The sequence below is a fragment of the Carcharhinus amblyrhynchos genome, chromosome 22 (assembly GCF_965287045.1).
Source record: "Carcharhinus amblyrhynchos chromosome 22, sCarAmb.v2.hapA, whole genome shotgun sequence".
Taxonomy (NCBI): domain Eukaryota; kingdom Metazoa; phylum Chordata; class Chondrichthyes; order Carcharhiniformes; family Carcharhinidae; genus Carcharhinus; species Carcharhinus amblyrhynchos.
In genome coordinates this window covers 7,106,990-7,130,691 of record NC_137345.1, presented here as the reverse complement: position 1 = coordinate 7,130,691, position 23,702 = coordinate 7,106,990, and the positions used below count along the sequence as shown (strand labels likewise).

The window sequence follows — 23,702 nt, the reverse complement described above, 5'->3', positions numbered from 1 at the left end:
CCCCTTCCTCTCATATCCCTTGATCCCTTTAGCCCAAGAGCTATATCTAATTTCTTCTTGAAATCAGACAATGTTTTGGCCTCAACTACATTCTGCGGTAGTGAATTCCACACATTCACCACCCTCTAGATGAAGAAATTTCTCCTCACCTCAGTCCTAAAAGGTTAACCCCTTTTCCTCAAACTATGACCCCTAGTCCTGGTCCCCCACCATTAGGAACATTCTCTCTGAATCTACCCTGTCTAACCCTGTTAGGATTTTATAAGTTTCTATGACATTCTAAACTCCCCTGAATATAATCCTAACCAAGTTAATCCCTCCTCAGTGTTTAGAACTTCTGTGGGTTTAAATGAGGTCAATCCAACGCTTTTCTATCATGTCTCTGAGATAATTCCTCTCATTTTTAGGCCCACGCCAGATATTATTTGGTACAAGAAAGGCGGGGAACTCCCGTGGCCGAAGGTACGAATCGAAAACTACAACAAGACGCTAAGGATCTCGGACGTCTCCGAAGAAAACTCGGGCGAGTATTTTTGCCTGGCTTCAAACAAAATGGGAAGCATAAGGCACACCATCACAGTGAGAGTGAAAGGTAATGGCTCTACCCGTACATTCACCGCGCATACTCCCATTTCCCCACTCTCTGTGTTCCGTCACATTGAATGTTCCTCTTTCATAATTTCAGCTTGAATCAGGGCCTGGAGGGGGCCATATGGCCCCTCGACCCTTCTCTGTCGATTACTAACGTGGCTGATCTACTCTCCCAATTCCACTTTCCCACCAAATCCCTCATTCCCTGAATGTCCAGACATCCAATGTTCTCACGGGGACCATTCCTGATAACCTCGCCAGCTGACCCGGGGGCCATTGAGGCCCTCCCCAGGAGATTGAGGGCAAGCGTGATTGTGTCCCTTGGGGAGTACCGGGGAGTGAGGCATGTGGAGGTGGAGACTATGAGGGGTTCAAGGCCAGAAGGAGGCAGGGCCAGGCTGTCTTGGGCAGAGAAGGGGGACCCGCTGTGACTCTGTGTCATGATCAGTGGGGGAGGGAGGGGAATGATCAGCCTGGACAGTGTGGAGTGGGGTTCGGGGTTGATATTTCTGGGTGTTTTGGGGCTCGCAATTGACCACAGGTCCCTGCGTTAGCTGGTGCGAGGGGGGTAAATTGGACAAAGCCGGCTGCAGCAGCAGAAGCCTTACAAGTCTCCTTCTCAAGCCTGTCAGGCCCCTGTTGGTTGCCATTGCACATGTGCAGCCACAGAGGTCTGCACATGCGCAATAGCACCCTCTGTTGCCACAGCGGGCTGCCTGGTGATTGAAGCCTGGTGATGGCCAATCCAACGAACCGATATAGTTTTGGACATCAAGGGACAATATACCATGGCCAATCCACCTAACCCACACATCTTTGGAGTGTGGGGAGGCAATGGCTAGACTATTAATCTAGAAACTCAGCTACACTGGGGACCAGATTCGAATCTCACTATGGCAGGTGGTGGAATTTGAGTTAATAAAAAATCTCTGGAATTAAGAATCTATTGATGACCATGAAACCATTATTGATTGTCCTTTAAGGAAAGAAATCTGCCATCCTTACCCGGTCTGGCCTACATGTGACTCCAGAGCCACAGCAATGTGGTTGACTTTCAACTGTTCTCTGAACAATGGCAACAAGCGATGAGCAATAAATGCTGGCCAGCCAGTGGCGTCCATGTCCAATGAATGAATATATTTTAAAAATTACAGCACCTGGAGGAAACCCACGCAGACATGTGGAGAATGTGCAAACTCCACACGGACAGTTACCCAAGGCAAGAATTGAACCCAAGTCCCTGGTGCTGTGAGGCAGCAGTGCTAACCACTGTGCCACCATGCCATCCGCCAAGCATGAAGTTCTGCCCCTGGAGTTACAACAGTTACTGAGGGCGCTATTTGCGTTGAAATCTTTATAATGCATTTGGTCATGGTCTGACGGACCATGCAAACTCAGATAAGCTTTCACCCTGGTAATAAACCCTCAGAATAATCTAGAGATGTTTGCATTGACCAGAAATGCAGATTCCATAATCTCGTCGCACATCACTTTGTGTTTATTTTTAATTCTCTCAGCTTCTCCTTATTGGTTGAACGAGCCGCAGAACTTGGTGCTGGCCCCTGGCGAGTATGGCAGGTTGGTGTGTCAAGCCAATGGGAACCCCAAGCCTGACATTCAGTGGTTGGTCAATGGTGAACCTATAGAAAGTGAGTTCATGATTGGAGCTTTGTGGCTTCTGCGTGTCTTTGTGATCGGACTGTACTCTCCAATTCATTCATGTATCTAGGTGAAGAGTGGGTCTTCTGGAAGGGTCGTCAACCTTTTCTGTAAAATGATGCATAATTATTAGCCTTTTACCCCCACCATAAAAACATGGCTCTGAATAATTTTTTTAATAGTTTTCTTTATTTCTGTGTCTGTGTTCACATTTATAGAGTCATAGAGGTTTATAGCATGGAAACAGGCCCTTCGGCCCAACTTGTCCATTTGCCCTTTTTTTTAAACCCTTAAGTAAATCCCAATTGCCCGCATTAGGCCCATATCCTTCAATATCCATCTTACCCATGGAACTGTCTAAATGCTTTTTAAAAAACAAAATTGTATCCGCCTCTACTACTACCTCTGGCAGCTTGTTCCAGACTCTCACTACCCTTTGTGTGAAGAAATTGCCCCTCTGGACACTTTTGTATCTCTCCCCTCTCACCTTAAACCTATGCCCTCTAGTTTTAGACTCCCCCACCTTTGGGAAAAGATATTGACTATCTAGCTGATCTATGCCCCTCATTATTTTATAGACCTCACCCCTCAGACTCCTGTGCTCCAGAGAAAAAAGTCCCTGTCTATCCAGTCTCTCCTTACAACCCAAACCATCAAGTCTGGTAGCATCCTAGTAAATCTTTTCTGCACTCTTTCTAGTTTAATAACATCCTTTCTATAATAGGGTGACCAGAATTGTACACAGTATTCCAAGTGTGGCCTTACCAATGTCTTGTACAACTTCAACAAGACATTCCAACTCCTGTTTTCAATGTTCTGGCCGATGAAACCAAGCATGCCGAATGCCTTCTTCACCACTCTGCCCACCTCTGTGACTCCACTTTCAAGGAGCTATGAACCTGTACCCCTAGATCTCTTTGTTCTCTAACTCTCCCCAACGCCCTACCATTAACTGAGTAAGTCCTGCCCTTGTTCAATCTACCGAAATGCATCACCTCACATTTCTCTAAATTAAACTCATCTGCCATTCGTCAGCTGCTGGCACAATTGATCAAGATCCCGTTGCAATTGGAGATCACTTTCTTCACTGTCCACTATGCCACCAATCTTAGTGTCATCTGCAAACTTACTAACCATGCCTCTTATATTCTCATCCAAATCATTAATATAAATGACAACTAACAGGGGACCCAGCACTGACTCGCTATACACTTCTGTGTGTTCATGTGTGCATGTGTCTATGCACATTTGTGTCTGTGTTTACATGCACGTGTGTGTACATTTGTCTGTGTGCATGCACATGTGTGTGCTCATGCGTGTGTGTGTGTGTGTGCATGAATGTGTGTCTGTGCATGTATGTGTGTACATTTGTATGTGTGCATGTTAGTGTGCATGTGCAAGTGTGCATGCACACGTGTGTGTGTGCATGTGCATACATGTGTGTTGTGTGTGTGTATGTGTGCATTTTGTTTGTGTGTGTTTGTGCATGTGTATGTGTGTGTGCGCACTTGTGTGCGTTGGTCTGTATGTGTGCATGTGTGTGTGTGCATTTGTGTGTGTGTGTGTGTGTGTGTGTGTGTGTGTTTAAATTAAGCAACACTTCATTAAACATCCTTTTCTTTTTCTGAAGGGGTTCGCCAGAGTCCAGGCCGTGAAATTGACGGCGATACGATCATCTTCCGAGAGGCACAGATTGGAAGCAGTGCTGTGTACCAGTGTAACGCCTCCAATGATCATGGATACCTCCTGGCCAATGCGTTTGTCAGCATCCTCGGTATGTTTAGGGGCTGCTGGGGTCTCTGTGCTGGTTGGTGATGCGCTGAGAATGTGGGCGTCCCAGTGAACCCACAGGTCTCAACTTGGTGGCTTACAACCTTGAGTGTAGGTTTTTGACGAGCAAGGGAATTAAGGGTTATGGGGAGAAAGCGGGAAAGTGGAACTGATCCACTTCAAATCAGCCATGATCTTATTGAATGGCAGGGCAGGCTCGAGGGGCGAGATGGCCTACTCCTGCTCCTATTTCTTATGTTCTTATGGACTGGGAGAGCATTCAAAGAGGCACAACCCAGCTGGTAAATAGGATAGCATACTTGAGAATAGAGGTGCTGAGCATTGTGAAAAAGGAAATTTTTAATGATCTTATTGATATATTTAAAACCCAAATTTGATTTGATTTAAAAGGGTTAGAGAATAGTTTTAAAAGCATAGAGTTAGAGTGCAAAATACAATTGGGGTTACGCTGGGGACAATTCGCAAGAAGTCGTCATGTTGTGGCACCGTCTCAATAGTAGATAGGAACAGATAATCTGAATATCAGAGAGAGAGGAGGAGAGAGAGTGTTCCTGTAGGCCAATACATTGATAAATGGTTGGTTCACAATGTGTTACCATCACAAAATGATACGCTCCCTTAATGTGGACGTTTGCGAGACTTCTTTGCTCCTTCAGTCACGAGCGTTGCCGGACACAGTGAATGAAAACTATTGCAGTACAATCATCAGAGACGCCTCAATCAGACCTTGTTAACTCACCATTAATGTAACGTGTCCGATGCAAATTGTCCGATTCCACGGGCTGTCTGGTGGATTACCTGGGAACCATTCTGTGAACCGAGGTGAGACTTTGATGGAATATTATCCATAATTATCCAACGTTCTCTCATGAATATTCCAAATGTTTGAGGAAATCATTTAGATTTCATACCGAGTGGGTTAAAATGCAAGACCAGGAAATGCTGCTTATAATGCAGAAGAAACATTAGAAATAAGGTGACTGCAGGAAAATCTCACAGAATACAGGATGGAAATGGAGGTATTTCAGGTAAATGTTGTCTTTTCAACTTGCTCGATTGGTTCAGGGAGTCGGAAATATGTCTTATCTAGCGTTGACTCGACCTGGGCACCACGTAGCACAGTGGTTAGCACTGCTGCCTCACAGCTCCAGGGACCCAGGTCCAAATCCTGGCTTGAGTCACTGTCTGTACAGAGTCTGCACATTCTCCCCGTGTCTGCGTGGGTTTCCTCCAAACGCTCAAGTTCCCTCCCACACTTCAAAGATGTGCAGGTTAGGTGGACTGGCCGTGTTAAATTGCATCTTAGTGTCCCAGGATGTGCAGATTAGGGGAATTAGTGGGGCAAATATGTGGGGTTACAGAAATCGGGCCTGGGTAAGATGCTCTGTCAGGGAGTTGGTGCGGATTCAATGGATCAAATGGCCTCCTTCTGCATTGTAGGAAGTCTGTGATTCTATGATTTAGACTCGATGGGCTGAATGGCCTCCTTCTACACCGTATGGAGTTTATGATTTTATGATTAACCAGACGAGTATTTGCCTCTTCCAGTAGTTAATATCAAGTGAGGTTGGAATGGGTGGTGCATATGGAAAAGTTGGTGGATCAGAATGAGGGGACTATAGAAAGGGTTAGAATTGCTGGACTGTCTTTACTCTTGTGCTCAGATGAAGATTACAAGGTTAATGTGCCATGAGGCAGTTCAGTGGAGACCTGTGCAACTATTTTCAGTGTTTATCCTTCGCATCAGTTCATTCCTCAGAAAGAAACATATCAGAAACAATCTGAGAATCATCCACAATGGTCAATTTGTAACAAGAACAAAGATTGTTAATGAGAGGGTGAAAGGTTGTTGGGAGTAGGCAGGGGGAATGTGGGGTTAAAGTTACAAGCAAATCACCCACGATCTTATTCAAGTTTTAAGTTTATTAGTTTCACAAGTAGGTTTACACTAACACTGCAATGAAATTACTGTGAAAATCCCCGAGTCGCCACATTCCGGGAGAACTTAACGTGGCCAATGCTCCTATCCAGCACGTCTTTCGGACTTTGGGAGGAATATGGAGCACCTGGAGGAAACCGGGGAAGATCGTGCAGTCTCCTCACAAGCAGTGACCCAAGCCTGGAATCGAACCCGGGTCCTTGGCGCTGTGAGGCAGCAGTGCCTCAACTAGACCATAAGACATAGGGGCAGAATTAGGCCACTCGGCCCATCGAGTCTGTTCCGCCATTCAATCATGGCTGATATTTTTCTCATCCCCACTCTCCTGCCTTTTCCCCATAACCTCTGATCCCCTTACTAATCAAGAACCGATCTAACTCTGTCTTAAAGACACTCAATGATCTAGCCTCCACAGCCTTCTGTGACAAAGAGTTCCACAGATTCACCACTCTCTGCTGAAGAAATTCCTTCTCATCTCTGTTTTAAAGGATTGCCCCTTTAGCCTGAGGTTGTACCCTCTGGTTCTAGATTTTCCTACTAGTGGAAACATCCTCTGTATGTCCACTCTATCCAGGCCTCACAGTATCTTGTAAGTTAAAACAAGATCCCTCCTTCATCCTTCTAAACTTCAATGAATACAGACCCTTTGAGTGGTGGAGCAGGCTCAGTGGGGTTGACTGCTGCTCCTAATTCCTATATTTGTATTCTATTGCTCACCTTTTAGTTACTCCCCTATATAGTAGCCAAATTCTCCATCTGTTCACACCAGTGGGATTCTCCTGTCCCGCTGCTATGCACAGAGATTTGACTGAAAGCCCAATTCTCCATCCTTGTTGCAGCCAAAGCGGGAAGTGAACGGCCGGAGACTCCCGGTTGACGTGTAGAGTGCTCGCACCTCGACAAGTTAGCAAATCCTGAGTGAAGGGGCAGTGGTGACACCAATGATACCACCCCAGTTAACAGGTTGTGATATCAGCTTGAACTCAGTGTGAGCTCCCTTGCCTCTGAGGTCGAAGATAGTGGCCGGAATATTACCACCGTTCACGCTGGTGGGATTTTCCCATCCCGCTGCAGTGAATGGAGACTTGACTGGGCACCAAATTCTCCGACCTGCCTGCAGTCAGACTGGGGCACGAAGGGCTGGTAAGATTGCGTCCAGTGAGTTCCTGGCCCACTCCAGACACTTCAGCATGTAAACTTGGTAGAAACTTTGGTGAGCGTTTTATTGGCAGAGGAAATGTTAAAACGAGCCTGAGGCTTCAGAAGGATCCCTAAAGCAGGCTTTCCAAAGAAATACAGGAAATTGTCCTGATTACAACCAATTCTCAACCAAATAAACTGACCATTAAACTCATGACTGCTTGTAGGATTTTGCTGTGGGCACTTGCCTGCTAAAGATCATAGAATCCCTACTGCGCAGAAGGAGACCATTCGGCCCATCGAGCCTGCACCGACCATAATCCCACCCAGGCCCTATTCCCATGCATTTACCCTAGCTAGTCCCCCTGACACTAAGGGGCAATATAGCATGGCCAATCAACCTAACCTGCACATCTTTGGACTGTGGGAGGAAACCGGAGCACCCGGAGGAAACCCACGCAGACACGGGGAGAATGTGCAAACTCCACACTGATAGTGAGCCAAGCTGGGAATCGAACCTGAGTCCCTGATGCTGTGAGGCAGCAGTGCTAACCACCGTGACGCCCCGATCAATGGTGATATTTCAAAAAGCGATCCAGTGATTGTATCATTGATATCATTGAATGAAGTTCCTCTTGCCTCAGGCGAAAGGGCGGGATTTTTCTCCCTCTCCCGGGTGTGTTCTGTGGCGGTGGGTATTTGCTGATTTAGGGATCTTGTGGTCCTGCGTTTGTCAACAGGGTTTCCAGTTGAACGCATCCCTCATTGCTGGGAAACCAGCGTCAGGGGTTCGCCATTGGTGGGACGGTAAGATCCGGTCGCCAAGAATGGCAGCGAGTTTTCAGCGATTATCTATTTCTTAGTTCTTTTGCAAAGTTTTGGGGCTGATGGAGCTGTTTCTGTTTATAGACGTTCAGCCTAGAATACTATCCCGATGGAACCAAATCGTCAAAGTGATAGAAAATAACCGGACAAAGCTCGAGTGTCGGTTCTTTGGTTCACCAATCCCCACCCTGCGATGGTAAGTTTCTTCAGTCACTGAAATATCAGTTTGTGTCACGGGAGCAGGTCAGTGGCTGGGAGTTCTGTGGCGAGTAACTCCGTGTTCAAGCTGGCAACCTCTCTCCAGGCTCGGAGGGGAGAGAGGTCGGAGATGATGAGAGCCCTCCTGATTGGGCACAGTAGTGGCCCGCACAGAGCATCCCTCTTACGCACCCCTGCAACAAGGGCTGTCCTATTGAAAGGGCCTCCAACTTTTCATTTCACTCATTCTTGGAATGTGGGCATCACTGACTAGGCCAGCATTTACTGCCCATCCGTCGGTGCCCACGAGATGGTGGTAGTGAGCTGCCTTCTTGAATTGCTGCAGTCCCTGTGGTGTAGGTACACTCACGGCGCTGTTAGGGAGAGAGTTCCAGGATTTTGACTCAGCAACAGTGAAGGAACAGCGATATATTTCCAAGGATGGTGAATGACTTGGAAGGGATTTTCCAGCTGGCGGTGTTCCCAAGTGTCTGTTGCCCTTGTCCTTCTAGATGGTAGTGGTTGTGGATTTGTGAGATGTTGCCTAAAGAAACTTGGTGAGTTCCTGCAGTGCATCTTTTAGATGTTTTACACGGCTGCTACTGTTCATCAATGGTGGAGGGATTACATATTTATGGAAGGGATAGCAATCAAGCTGGCTACTTTGTCCTGGATGGTGTTGAGCTATTTGAATGTTACTGCACTCATCCAGGCAAGCTTGCCTTGTAGATAGTGGACAAGCTTTTGGGAATCTGGAACTGCATCGCTCACCTTTGACCTGCTCTGGAGACCATAATATTTCTATGGCTAGTCCAGTTCAATAACTGGTCAACCGTATCCCCAAGGATGTTAATTGTGGGAGATTCTGCGATGGTAATGCTATTGACTGTCACGGGGCGATGGTTAGATCCTGTGTTGTTGGAGATGGTCATTGCATGGTGCTTGTGTGGGGCAAACGTTACTTGCCGCTTGTCAGCCCAAACCTGACCGTTGTCTTGCTGCATTTGAACCTGAACTGCTTCAGTGTTTGAGGGATTGCAAATGATACTGAACATTGTGCAGTCATGGGCGAACACCCCCACTTCTGACCTTATTATAGAAGGACGGTTATTGATGAAGTAGCTAAAGGTGGTTAGGTCTAGGACACTCACCCCGAGGAACTCCTGCTGAGATGTCCTGGAGCTAAAATGATTGATCCGCAACCACAATGACCATCGTCCTTTGTGCCAGGTATGACTCCAACCAGCAGAGGGTTTTCCCCCGATTCCCGTTGAACCCAGTTTTGCTAGGGCTCCGTGATGCCACACTCTGTCAAATGCGGCCTTGATGTCAAGAGCTGTCACTCTCACCTCACCTCATCTCTTTTGTCCATGTTTGAACCAAGTTTGTAAGGAGGAGCTGAGTGACTCTGGTAAACTGAGCGTCACTGAACAAGTTATTGCCGGGTGTCACTTGATTGCACTGTTGATGACCCCTTCCAGCACTTTACTGATGATCGAGAGCAGGCTGATGGAGCAGTAACTGGTTGGATTGGATTTGAACTGTTTCTTGTGTACAGGAAATTCCTGGGCAATTTTCCCCATTATTGGGTAGATGCCAGTGTTGTAGCTGTACTGGAAGAGCTTGGCTAGGAAATGGCAAGTTCTGAAGCACAACTCTTCAGGAGTATTGCTGGAATGTTGTCAGGGCCCATTCTCTTTGCAGTGTCCAGTACCTTCAGCCATTTCTTGATATCACTTGGAGTGAATCGAATTGGCTGAAGGCAGACATCTGTGATGCTGAGGACCTCCAGAGGAGGCCAACTTGGATCATCCACGTGGCACTTCTGGCTCAAGATTGTTGCTTCAGCCTCATATTTGAGGATAGGGATATTTGTGGAGCTTCCTCCACCAGTGAGTTGTACAATTGTCCACCACTATTCAAGGCTGAATGTGGCACAACTGCAGAATGTAGATCTGATCCATTGCTTGTGCAATCGCTTAGCTGTGTCAACTGCTCGCTGCTTATGCTGTTTGGCACACAAGTACTCCTGTGTTGTGGCTTCACCACATTTGTAGGCATGCCTGGAAAACCCTCCTCCACTCTTCATTACCCTCCACAATGAGCAACCCTCCCTCTCTTACCAGAGCCTGGCTAAGTGGCCCTTCCCCCTCTGACTGGAGTACAGCCCACTTATTCAGGACCTTCTCCATAGTAGCTGCTTGAGCCTCAGCTGCAGTCCCAGCTGTGTCCACTGCCCCAAGTGGCGCTGCTGACATTGAAGGGACCTCTACCCTTAAAGGCACAGAAGTCCTGATGACAGGAAGATAGCTACTAGCTTGGTATTGAATTCAATCAGGGCTTTGGAGAATGGCTGCCGTGGGGTTGCCACCAGTTTTCAGTCAGCAGACGAGGCCCCAGCCATGCCCACTAAGTTCGGCCCATGGAGACAAAGCTGTGCACAGTGCTCCAAAAAGGTCTAACCAAGGTTCTACTCAAACCAAGCGTCCAACTTGATGCTCGGTAAAATGGCTTGACATCCCATCATTTTCTGGTGTTTATTTCTTTGTGTCTTGAGGTTCAAGGATGGGCAAGGTAACAATCTTTACGGAGGAAACTACATCATCCATGACAACGGAACGTTAGAATTGCGGCGAGCTCGGAAGAGCGACGAGGGGACCTACACCTGCGTGGCGACCAACGTACTTGGCAAGGCAGAGAACCGAGTGCGACTGGAGGTCAAAGGTAAGATTTGTTACGCTAAGTGACGAGCTTCTAGCTCTCTGCGGACCATTTCCTGGTAACTGGTAATGGATTTGTTTGCCAGTGGGGTCGATTTCCAAAGATGAAAGCAATCATCGGTTTCTCTGGGTCAAATCCAGCTACTCTGTTTCAATTGGAAAAGCTTTTACCGGGCAAATGCAAAATATTGCAGACACTGATAGTCTGAAATCAAATATAACAGGGGCGATTCTCCCAGCCTGCTTTGTTGCTCCAGCAGTGCAATGGGCCAGGAGGCACCAGCGAAGGCCGTTTAGCCTGCTTCCCATTGCTTCTGCACATCTCCGGGGCCTGGATTTCCGTCTTGCCGGAAATTGGTACGGAGCTGACTTAAATATTAAGATCAGCATTTAAATCCCATCCCCCCCCCAAACCCCGGCAAACGACCAGGAGTGGGCTCACTCATGGGGAATAGTTGGAGTGAAGGGAGGCCATGAAGACCCCCCCCCCCCAGGAGGTCAGGGGGTAAGGTGAGGGTGCGCCCCTCCCAGCCATTGTCAGCCTGGCAGTGCCAGCCTGGCCCCCCGGCACTGCCCACGAGGCGAAGTGGCATTGCCCAAGGGACGCCTTGGCACTGCCCACGAGGCATCGGGCAGTTCCAAGGAGTGGTGCCAGGGTGGGGGGGGGGGGGGGGGGCGTTCGGGAATGGGGCCTATTGGGGAGCAGGGCCTATGGGGGTGATTGGTGGGAGTGGGGGATAGGTATCAGTGACAGAGGGAAGGAAGGGGCTGATGGGGAGGGGTGGGCGTCAGAACTGCAGGGGGTGGGGGAGGGGGGAGTGGGAGGGGAGATAGGGACCGCTGGGGTGTGGGGTCGATGCTAGTCCGGAGACGTGCGGGAACCAGTGGTCGGGGAAGGGGAGCTCTGCAAGCCAGTGATAGGGTGTCACGGGGTTGGCTAGCAATGGGGGTGGCCAGTGATTGGGAGACTGGCGGTACGGGGCTACTGTGCGTGCGCTGACCCCCACTATGACAGATCGGCACGTGCGCAGTGGCCCCCTCAGCACTACAGTGCCAAACTCTCTAGTGGGAACAGGCCCTTCCCCCAGATTTTCAACGTGAATCTCCCTGAGGCGCTCTGCAGTGCGCAGAATGTGGGAGACTCACCTTGAAAATCCCGCTTAAGAGAAACATAATGTGGTGTTGTTAGCGTTGGACTGGAGTAGGCACAGTAAGGCGTCTCACTACACCAGGTAAAGACTTGACTACCTGTAAAGACTCGCATTCCAACCATTATCTTGTAATTGAGTTTGTGTCTATATATGCCCTGTTTGTGAAACAAATCTTGCACTCACCTGATGAAGGAGCAGCGCTCCAAAATCTCGTGCTACCAAATAAACTTGTTGGACTTTAGCTTGGTGTTGTGAGACTACTTACTAAAAAAAAATGAGAGTTACTCCAGTTTTTTACACAAATTTGGCACTTTGAATCTTTTTGGGAGAATCCTGGAGAAACTTCTCGGAGTATAGATCGAGCAGCATCTGCGGGGGGGAGAAACAAGAGTTAAGAGCTGAAAATTTACTGCAACATTAAGAGAAAGTTTGGAGATGATGGTGTAGGGCAGGGAAGAAGAAAGTGTCATAAAATGTGTGGCCAGAGGGTGACCAGCTTTTATGAAATAGAGAACTTCAATGCGGGGGTGGGAGGTAGGGGAGGGGGGGGTGGGGCGAGGGCCGGGGAGGGGTCATTGTGGTTTGGGGTGGGTGTGTCAGTGTGGCAGGGGGTGTGGCGAAGATAACCATCGCAGCAAAGATAGTCGGATGTCGGGCGGGGATGGGGTGGTTGTTCTGCCGATCATTGTGCCTCCTGGTGGCCACTGACCGCAGTATTAACTCATGGGGCATGGGAGTCCCTGGCTAAGCCAGCATTTATTGCCCATCCCCAGTTGCCCCTTGTGAAGGTGGTGTTGAGCTGTATTCTTGAAACGCTGCGGTCCACGGGCGGTGGGTCGACCCACGATGCCAATCGGGAAGGGAATTCTGGGATGCTCAGAAAAGAAAAAATGAGGCCAAAGGCAAGAGGCAACTCCCAGACCCAGCCGCCCATTGGCACTCCTGTCCCGGAAAAATGGGATGAAAGGCTTTCCTTAAGAAACGCCACTTTCAAAATCAGGAACCTTAAAATGCAGGACAGATGGTCATCCTGGCCGGAGATCCAATCACTTTGCATTTTACCACCGATTGCAAGCAGGGAGGATGGACATCAGGGCCGGAATTTTACCAGCATGCTTACCCGGAATCAGGGCGCGTGAGTCTCACAGAACGGAATTGCCCGTTGGCCTCAGGCGGGATTTTACAAGCCTCACCCCCAGCGAAGTCACAAAATCCTGGCCCAGATGCGGAAATGGCATATTAATTCAGCTACTTTTCCCTCGATGACTTTAATGGTAACATGATACTCACTTGTCTTTATTCTCTTTGCCACTTATTAAGATCCCACGCGGATTATAAGGGCCCCGGAATCTATAACAGTTAAGAGATCGCTAGCTGCGAAGTTTGAATGTAAAGTGAGACACGACCCAACAATGAGACTGACGGTCACCTGGCTGAAAGACGACAAAATTCTATCCTTACCGTGGAGGTGAGTTGCCGTTGTGTCCACTGCCTCCTCATCCAGTCACGGTGTTCCCTCCCCTCGCTGGGATTGCTTATTATAGACTCATAGAGGTTTACAGCATGAATACAGGTCCTTCGAACCAACTTGTCCATGCCACCCAATTTTTACCACTAAGTTAGTCCCAATTGCCTGCATTTGGCCCACATCCTTCTGTATCCATCTTACCCGTGTAACTGGACGTGCAGTGGACGAGGTATACATGGACTTCAGCAAGGCGTTTGATAAGGTCCCTCATGCAAGACTTCTTGAGAAGGTGAGAGGGCATGGGATCCAAGGGGCTTTGGCCTTGTGGATCCAGAACTGGCTTGCCTGCAGAAGGCAGAGAGTGGTTGTGGATGGGTCTTTTCCTGCATGGAGGTCAGTCACCAGTGGAGTGCCCCAGGGATCTGTTCTAGGACCTTTGCTGTTTGTCATTTTCATAAATGACCTAGATGAGGAAGTGGAGGGATGGGTTAGTAAGTTCGCCGATGACATGAAGGTCGGTGGTGTTGTGGATGGTCTGGAAGGATGTCAGAAGTTGCAGCAGGACATAAATAGGATGCAGGACTGGGCAGAGAAGTGGCAGATGGACTTCAACGCGGATAAATGTGTAGTCGTCCATTTTGGCAGGACCAATGGGATGAACGAGTACACTATCAAGGGCAGGAGTCTTAGTAGTGTTGAAGAGCAGAAGGATCTTGGGGTCCGGGTCCACAGGACTCTTAAATTGGCCTCGCAGGTGGAGGATGTGGTTAAGAAGGCGTATGGTGTACTGGCCGTCATTAATCGAGGGATTGCGTTTCGGAATCAGGAGGTAATGCTGCAACTTTATAAGACCCTTGTCAGGCCTCACTTGGAGTACCGTGCGCAGTTCTGGTCGCCTCACTATAGAAAGGACGTAGAAGCTATTGAAAGGGTACAGAGGAGATTTACAAGGATGTTGCCTGGACTGGGAGGCATGCCTTATGAAGTTAGGTTGAGGGAGCTGGGACTCTTCTCCCTGGAGAGAGGAAGGTTGAGAGGCGACCTGATAGAAGTTTATAAAATGTTGAGAGGAATAGATAGGGTGGATTCTCAGAGGCTATTTCCCCGGGTTGAAATGGTCGCTACGAGAGGACACAGATTTAAGGTGCGGGGAGGAAAGTACAGAAGTGATGTTAGGGGTAAGTTTTTCACTCAGAGGGTGGTGAGTGAATGGAACCGGCTGCCGTCAGTGGTGGTGGAGGCGAACTCGCTGGGGTCTTTTAAAAGACTTCTGGATGAGTATATGGGATTTAATGGGATTGGGGGTTATAGATGGGTCTATGGATTGGTAGGTGTTGATGTGATCGGCGCAACTCGTGGGCCGAAGGGCCTGTTTGTGCTGTAGTGTTCTATGTTCTATGTTCTATGTAACTGTCTAAATACTTTTTAAAAGACAAAATTGTACCTGCCTCAACTACTATCTCTGGCAGCTCATTCCAGACGCTCACCACCCTCTGAAAAAAATCACCCCTCTGGACCCTTTTGTCTCTCTCCCCTCTCACCTTAAAACTATGCCCTCTAGCTTTAGACTCCCCTACCTTTGGGAAAAGATGTTGACTTTTGAATTTACCATTATTTTCTAGACCTCTGTAAGATCACCTCTAAGCCTCCTACACTCCAGGGAAAAATGTCTCCGTCTGTGACTCTATTTGTCGAGACCGTAACAAACAGGATGCTCACTCGTTGCGTACCTTGCTGTGCTGTACAGGGGAAATCCTTTCAGTTCTGCCCCGTGGTCCAAGCAGACGGCGCAGTTGACTTCCAGCCCATAAGCAGCAAAGTCACATCTCAGGCAGGATTTCCAGCCAATATAGGACTGGCTGAAGACTTTGGCTGGGATTGAAGTGAGAAACACGGTGAGATTCAGTAGAGCAGGTTTTCAGATTGCAAGATAGTGGCCAGAAACCTCGTCCACGAAAAATGATGACCGGAAAATTGTCTCTGCATTTCCTTTGATGGACGGACAATTGGAGACAGTTAGGAAAACCTTGCTGGTACAAATGTCGATTTGGAAAATTCAACACAGTGTTCTACTGACACGAGGATAAATGAGCAATTTATGGGAGGGCAACTAGACCCTGAAAGGTCACGGTCTCACCAACGTGGCTCAATACCTTAGCGAGTCAGTACCTCGCTGACATGGGGTCACCAACATGGGTCATCGACACGGGGGTCACAGACATGAGGCATTGACATGGGTTATTGACATGTGTCACTGACATCGGTCACCGACATGGGTCACTGAAGTGGGTCATTAAAATGGATCGTTGACATGGGTCAGTACCTCACCAACAAGGTCACATCAGCATGGGTAGGTCACACTGAATAATGAAGAGAGGGGGAGCAAAAATATGAGAAAAGGGAAAGATGAAATAGAAGTGACTTCAGCCTGCCTTTAATTTCAGGATGAAGAAGGATGATGATTCTTTAACGATTATCAATGTGTCTGAGCGAGATGAGGGGATCTACACGTGTGTCGCCAGTACAGAGCTGGACAGTGACTCAGCCAAGGCACGTCTCACTGTTCTAGGTAAATATAATGATCTTATTGCTTCTCCATTCCGTACATTATGAAAATAAGTGAATTTAATGTCACCATTTTTCTGATGGGACAGGAATTAAACATTTCTCAATTTCTTCTTAAGGTCTATTTTCGTTGCCCCTGTGAAATTAAATAGCGGAGAGACATTTTTCCCACATATTTCTGATTGGAGCGCAGCTTCTCAGGCCCACCTTCAAATAATCCCCAAAACTAGTGACCCTTTGCTAAGGGTCATGGGCCATCTGGCACTCATGTTTTTGACATATTAGACAGGTAGTGGTGTTCAACCTGCGATGGACTGTCTTACTGGCATGGACTGCTGCTCTGTGGTAGCCAGCTTGTCAACTGAATGTGAAACTGTATGTTTTCAAAGTATTCATTTCAGGAGAGTGCCATAATGCCTGAACACTCAAATCCTTATTTAACTTCCCACGTCTAAAGGTGCATGAGGGAGAGAAGTGCACGCTGGCAACTGTTCTTCTAACTTGGAATGGAACAGATTGCTGATCTGAATTCAAAAGCTATAACATCTGCGGGGCCCCACTCCACATCAAGCCAGGAGTCTCTCCCATTCTTATGGTAGACATATTGGAAGGATTTGCAGGTGGGCAATCGGGCCTGTTTGGCTACATTATGAATGGACCTTCCTTGTCCATCAAGTCCTGGAGGGCGACTTGAACCCAGAACCTTCGGCTCAGAGGCAGGAATGCTACTCCTGCATCGTAAGATCTCAAACTCCCATACTGTGAGGTAAAATTGGAGCGTAAGGAAAATTAAGGATGGGAAAAGACCTTTTGACCCATCATATCTCATCCGTTCAGTGTTAACGAAGAATGTTAGGATGTGTTGATCCCAGTAAGGTTGCCATTGGAGGAAGCAGCAAGAAAAGGAGACAGATAGATATGGAGTTTTGCTGAGTTTCAGAATCAGTAGTCTTCAACCAGTGCCAGACAGATCCTTAAACAGGGCGCCACTGTGGCAGAGTAGCTCGCACTGCTGCCTCATAGCGCTCGGGACGTGGGTTCAATTCCAGTGACTGTGTGGAGTTTGCACGTTCTCCCTCTGTCTGCGTGGATTTCTTCCGCTTTCCTCCCACAGTCCAAAGATGTTCACGTTAGGTAGATTGGCTATGCTAAGTTGCCCCTAGTGCCAGAGGAGTAGCAGAGTAAATATGTGGGGTTACAGGAATAGGGTCTGTGTGGAATTGTGATTGATGCAGACACGATGGGCCGAATGGCCTCCTGTAGGAATTCTATGCACGATACTCCTAATTAATGTAAAGTTTAAAGGTGAAAGAATGCTATTTGTGGCCAGGAGCAGGTCATAAAGAGGAAACAGACATTTGAATGACATATTTAATGTGAATTCTAGACACGGATCATTCCAATGCAACAGCTCTGAGACTGGGAAGAGCAAAGCTGAGTGTCTTCATTGGGTTAGCTCTGGATCCCAGAGCAGCTAAATTTGGGAAATGCAACAGGTTTCACAGCTGAAGAGACCCGTCTTTTTCATTTATCCTTTCATGGGATGTGGACATCGCTGGCAAGTCCAACATTCCTTATCCATCCCTGATTGCTGAGTGGCTTATCCACTGGGATTGCCTATTATAGAGCCATAGAGGTTTACAGCATGGAAGCAGGCCCTTCGGCCCAACCTGCCCATGCCGCCCCGCCATTTCAGAGGGCAGCTAAGAGTTGACCACATTGCTATGGGTCTGGAGTCACGCGTAGGCCTGACCTTCCCTGAAGGGCATTCGTGAACCAGATGGGTTTTTACAACAATCTATGATAGTTTCATGACCACCTTCACTGAGACTAGGGGCAGAATTTTCCTGTCCCACCTGCCACGGGAATCGTAGTGGGCAGGACAGGACCATGCAGAGGTCTATTGACCCCGGGCGGGATTTTCCAATCTTGGGATAAACATGGCTGGAAAATCCCACCCTAGTTCTCAATTCCAGATCTTAATTGAATTTAAATTCCATCAGCTGCCACAGTGGGATTTGAACCCAGAGAGTTAGCCCGGGCCTCTGGATTACTAGGCCAGTGATACTCAGCTCCACCACCATCTTCCCCTGTTGGATGGAAGGGAGGAGCTGGTGTTTGCAAGAACAGTCAATGACCTTAGATATTGAGAAATAGCCTTTGGAACCTGTACACATATCGCATTTTGAAACTCAGTTGGGTCGTCGGTTGGGCCAACATTCATTACCTAACTCTAACTTCCCTTGAGTTGGTTGTGGTGAGCTGAGTGATTGAAGTTTGTGCATAAACCACCATTGGCAGTATGGTGGATGCCAAAATCCAAGAGAGCAACCTGAGAAATATGTCTGATTAGTGACTCCAGTCTCCGTGCAGTTTAATGTTCTGCATTATTTACCTGTCGAGAATGAATATGGGTATCACCGTCAACCTGAAGATTCAGATCCTAGGAAAGGAATAGCATGGATGGCCTAGTGGTATTATCGCTAGACTATTAATCTAGAAACTCAACTAATGTTCTGGGGACCTGTGTTCAAAACCCGCCACGGCAAATGGTGGAATTTGAATTCAATACAATATATCTGGAACTACTGATGACCATGAAACCATTGTCGAATGTTGGAAAAACCCATCTGGTTCATTGATGTCCTTTAGAAAAGAAAATCTGCCGTCCTTAGCTGGTTTGGCCTACATTGCTCCCCAGAGCTGCAGCAATGTGGTTGACTCTCAACTGCGCTCTGAATGGCGGAGCGAGACACTCAGTTCAAAGGCAACTAGCCAGCGATACCTGTGTCCCATAAGTGAACACAAGAAAAAAAGCTCAGGAAAGCCCTGATGGTTAACAATGTGTTCCACCAAATATTGTGGGTGTTTTCCAAGGTGGTGACCCTGTCCAGAAAGTATTGCTGTGAAGATGATTGGAGATTGAACGGTGGCGACCAATACCAAATCTTACAGATCATTGACTGCTCGAAAGAAATTATAAATTCTCCTTGTAAGGTGAAATACTTTGAGGCTGGTGGGGCAGAATGTCTGGCGAGAATGCTCCATTCATAATTAGATTGCGTCGTATCTGGGTGCTGCAATTTGATGGGCCCTTTCAGCTGCATGTTAAAACTGAGGAAGAGGAGACTGTGGGTGGGGGTCTCTGGCCATTCGTGCCCCGCCGCTGCTGCTGCCAGCAAGGATGGAGGATTTGGCACTCAGCCAAAACTTCGTTCACTGCGGCGGGAACGGAGAATCCCACCGGCTTGAACAGCCGGTGAATCTCGCCCCGTGAAACTGCAGAAATTGAAATAATGTTGAAGAAAATGTGAATCTAAACACACTCACTTCTGGATGTGACTGAATACAATGGGGATATGAGTCCTAGGCGCTATAACCAAGGGGATAACTGTAACCACTGCACCTACTTTCCTCTGTTCATGTTCATCTTTTCTCTTTTAACTGTTCCTTTTATAAGTCTTAATGTGAAACTAAACTCTCTCAACCTTCCTCTTACCTCCACAGTTGTCCCTTCCACCCAAATTACCCCGCTTGCTGCTGTACTGAAAGGTAATCCATTTACTAACTACTTCAAACCTATTAATATTCCACCCTGGAAATGAAAAGCACAGCAGGCTCTAGCGATCCCGAGAAGAGACCTGGATGGGAATTACCGCCTAACATCTTAACCCCGGCAACCGCTACGTTCTCTACTTTGAAAGGAAAATTTAACCAGTGTACTATCAAAACGGTACCAGAATTATGCAAACTGTTTTCACGTGATATGCTTGGCATAGTCCAGGGGAAGGTGGGACTGGTTAGATTGAGGATACTTTATTTTTTTTTATTGGGAGGTAGACCACACTGGCATCTATCTCCCATCTTTAGTTGCCTTGTGGCAGTGGAGTTGAGCCTTCTTGTTTATGAAGGTGAGTGACTTGCAAAGCGGAACGGGACAAGCATGCAGTCTGGAAAAACAGCAGAGGGAAGCCACAAGAGCTGGAAAACTTCAGCTGTGTGGCGAGTCTGGAGAAGCTGGAACAGAAACCGGAAATGCTGGAAAATCTCAACAGGTTTGACAGCGTGGAAAAGAGAACGGAGCCACTGTTTCGAGTCTGGATGACTCTTTGTCAGATCATCTGATGAAGACCAGACTTGAAGCATTGGCTCTACTCTCTCTCGATGCGGAGATGCTGGCGTTGGACTGGGGTAAACACAATAAGAAGTCTCACAACACCAGGTTAAAGTCCAACCAGTTTATTTGATAGTAAACACCACAAGGTGTGGCTTTCCGAAATCGTTTCCGAAAGCTTGTGGGTTTACTATCAAATAAACTGGTTGGATTTTAACCTGGTGTTGTGAGACTTCTTACTGTGTCTACTCTCTCTCGACAGATGCTGTCAGACTTGCTGAGATTTTCCAGCATTTTCTTTGAGCTCCCCGCATCCGCAATATTTTCCTTTTAACTGGACAAGCGGGGCTTGTTCTCCTTAGAGCAGAGAAGGTTCAGAGGAGATATGATGAAGGTATTTTTACAAAAAAGATTGAATCGTTGACATGAAGTAAATAAAGAGAAATTTTTTCCAGTGGCAGTGGGGCTGATAACAAAGAAAAGCAAAGATTTAAGGTGATTGGCACCGTGGGTAACATGAAGAAAACAATTCTATACAGCAAATTGTTATCCAGAATGTATTATCTGAAAGGAAGTTGTATGGCAACTGTTTTCACTAGAAAGATGGAGGTTGAGGGGAGACCCAATTCAGGTCTCCAAAATTATGAGGAGCGTAGATAGGATGGATCTTCATACTGTACAGAACTCTTATCGTTAAAGTTAACCATTTCAGGCGCGTGAACCTTTGACATTGAAATTGGGAATGCCAAATGGTATAGACAAAGTAACACTTTTCTGAGATTGGACCCAAAAGGGGCTGGGGGGTGGGGAGGGAGTAAAAGCAATTCCAACCTGCATCCAATCTGTGCCACTCATAGGGTGCAGCTGAAGCTAGATGAAAATTTGGAAAGTGGCCCTTTTCCAATACTGACGTTCCTGACACAAGGTTGATTGATGATCCCATAATCTTGGCTTCAAGATAGAAAGAGCGATCAGTTATTCTATTTACTATCCCTGAACTGATTTCACAGATTCTCACTCGATTTCCTCTTGGTCGCCCTCGGCCTTGCACCAACCAAGGGTTTCCAAGGCTTCTTCCAAGATGCAACTCGATAACTTGTAAATAGGGGACTTGGAATGGAGTTTCCCTTCCCTACGTAAGTCCCACTGTGACACATTTGGATCGACTGTAAGGGGAAATGGAAGGGATAAACGTGGCACTCCAAGGAACTGTGGGTGAGATTCTCCGGCCTCCCCAGCCGTGTGTCTCCTGTCAGCAGGATTCTCTGTCTGCCCGCTGTTGATAAGAATTCCCATTGATGCTGCCCCATGCCAATGGGAAGCCCACGGGAAAGGGTGTGCTGTTGAGAATGCCTGGAGAATTTTGGCCAGTATCACTGCATCTCCAACACCCAACCTGAGCATCAAGAGCAGCACCTTGGCGCAATGGTACAGTCACCTGAAGTATATGAAAGAATCTCCCAACCATTTACTAAAGGTTCATTGAAAAGTAAATGTGATTTTTTTTTCCCCCTTCTGTATATATTTCTTTTAAAAAGGATTATATCATTTAAAAATATTACGTTAAGGGCAGCACGGTGGCACAGTGGTTAGCATCGGTGCCTCACAGCACCAGGGACCCGGGTTCAATTCCCGGCTTGGGTCACTGTCTGTGTAGAGTTTGTACATTCTCCCCGTGTCTATGTGCTTTTCCTCCGGCTGCTCCAGTTCCCTCCCACACTCCAAAGATGTGCGGGTTAGGTGGATTGGCCATGCTAAGTTGCCCCTTAGTGTCAGGGGGACTCGCTAGGATAAATGCACGGGGTTATGGGGATCGAGCTTGAGTTGGACTATGGTTGGTGCAGAGTTGATGGGCCGAATGGCCTCCTTCTGCTCTGTAGGGACTCTATGATTCTCAGAGTGCCAAGTCTAACCCAGTCTCCTCAAGTTCATCATGAGAAATAACAGCATCTTACATCATTGGATACTACCCAGATTGAAGAAGTAATGGGGGCATTGGTTGCCTGATGCAGGAAACCACTTACTATCTCGGAACATGCTCAGTCTCTCTGTAGGTCTCCGATTAACAGTAAACCAGTTACACACTGTGTGTTTCTAATAACCTAACACATACGCTAACCACAATAACATTGCCTGATATACTAAGACCTGTGATATAACGTGGTATAAATGCCCTCCTTTCTAATGGACTGTGCCACATCCTCTTCTCACCAGAATTGTTACTACATAGAATTTTTTTTTAGGGAGAAGAAGGGGTTACTCTACGACTTACTCAACAAAACCACTGCTGAGGTGTTGTACATTTAAGAGGGTACATTGAGGGGGGTTGGTTTGGCTCAGTCGGCTGGACAACTGGTTTATGATGCAAAGCCGTGCCAATAGAACACCCGTGCTTTCTCTCAATGACAGTTCCAAATTCTGCCCAGTGCTTTCCACCTTGGCACTAACTAGGCTCAGTGCTCAACAGGACACTGGGTTCAAGGTCCAAGTGACACATCTACTTGGTACATTCAATACCATCCTCAGATATCACTGACAGAGGATCCTCTGTCTCCTTTGCCTTCATAGGGTGCAGATATTTTCAGTGTCAGAATTAGTTCATGGACGTTGTGCCGTGTAGGGGTAAGCTCATGCCTCAGTTTTGAACAGCACATGCATTTAGTACCTTGTCGGAGTCATGAAGCACCCTCCAGCAAAGCTAGTCACACTCCAGTACAAATCTGGTCAGTCCTAATGCACGTGCTTTGCAATTCAACATTGTTTCTCTTCCTTTCTCTCGCATGTCTTCTTTCAATTCAAAGAACAAAGAAAATTACAGCACAGGAACAGGCCCTTCGGCCCTCCAAGCCTGTACTGACCATGCTGCCCAACTGAACTAAATAGAATAGAGGGATCATATCCCTCTATTCCCATCCTATTCACATATTAGTTCAGACACCCCTTAAAACTCACTATCTCATCTGCTTCTATACCTCCACTAATAGCGAGTTTCAGGCAACCACCATCCTCTGTATAAAAAATCTGCCTCATACATCTCCTTTAAACTTTAGCCTCGCACCTTAAACCTATGTCCCACAGTAATTGACTCTTCCATCCACTCTATCCATGCCCCTCATGATCTTGTAGACTTCTATTAGGTCGCCCCTCAACCTCTGTCGTTCCAATGAGAACAAACCAAGTTTCTCCAATCTCTCCTCATAGCTAATGGCCTCCATACCAGGCAACATCCTGCTAAATCTTTTCTGTACCCTCTCCAAAGCCTCCACATCTTTCTGGTAGTGTGGCAACCAGAATTGAACACTATATTCCAAGTGCGGCCTCACTAAGGTTCTATAAAGCTGCAACATGACTTGCCAATTATTAAACTCAGTGCCCCGGCCGATGAAGGCAAGCATGCCGTGTGCCTTCTTGACTACCTTCTCCACCTGCATTGCCAATTTCAGTGACCTGTGTACCTATACACCCAGATCCCTCTGCCTATCAATATTCTTAAGGTTCCTGCCACTTACTGCATTTTTCCTATCTGTATTAGACCTTCCAA

General features: G+C 47.3%; 1 protein-coding gene across 5 annotated transcripts in view; it reads left to right on the top strand.

Moving 5' to 3' along the window:
* The window catches only part of nfasca (neurofascin homolog (chicken) a), a 272,340-nt gene that overhangs the window by 175,504 nt on the left and 73,134 nt on the right, over positions 1-23,702 (top strand). For 3 of the 5 annotated variants that reach the window (XM_080209758.1, XM_080209760.1, XM_080209757.1), the window contains 8 exons: positions 408-592; positions 2,109-2,240; positions 3,881-4,024; positions 8,030-8,141; positions 10,701-10,867; positions 13,335-13,482; positions 15,927-16,051; positions 19,555-19,599. In XM_080209758.1, the coding sequence (XP_080065884.1) occupies positions 408-592; positions 2,109-2,240; positions 3,881-4,024; positions 8,030-8,141; positions 10,701-10,867; positions 13,335-13,482; positions 15,927-16,051; positions 19,555-19,599 (1,058 nt within the window). The remainder of the gene's footprint in view (positions 1-407; positions 593-2,108; positions 2,241-3,880; positions 4,025-8,029; positions 8,142-10,700; positions 10,868-13,334; positions 13,483-15,926; positions 16,052-19,554; positions 19,600-23,702) is intronic. The other 2 variants (XM_080209761.1, XM_080209759.1) reach the window with 1 other exon arrangement.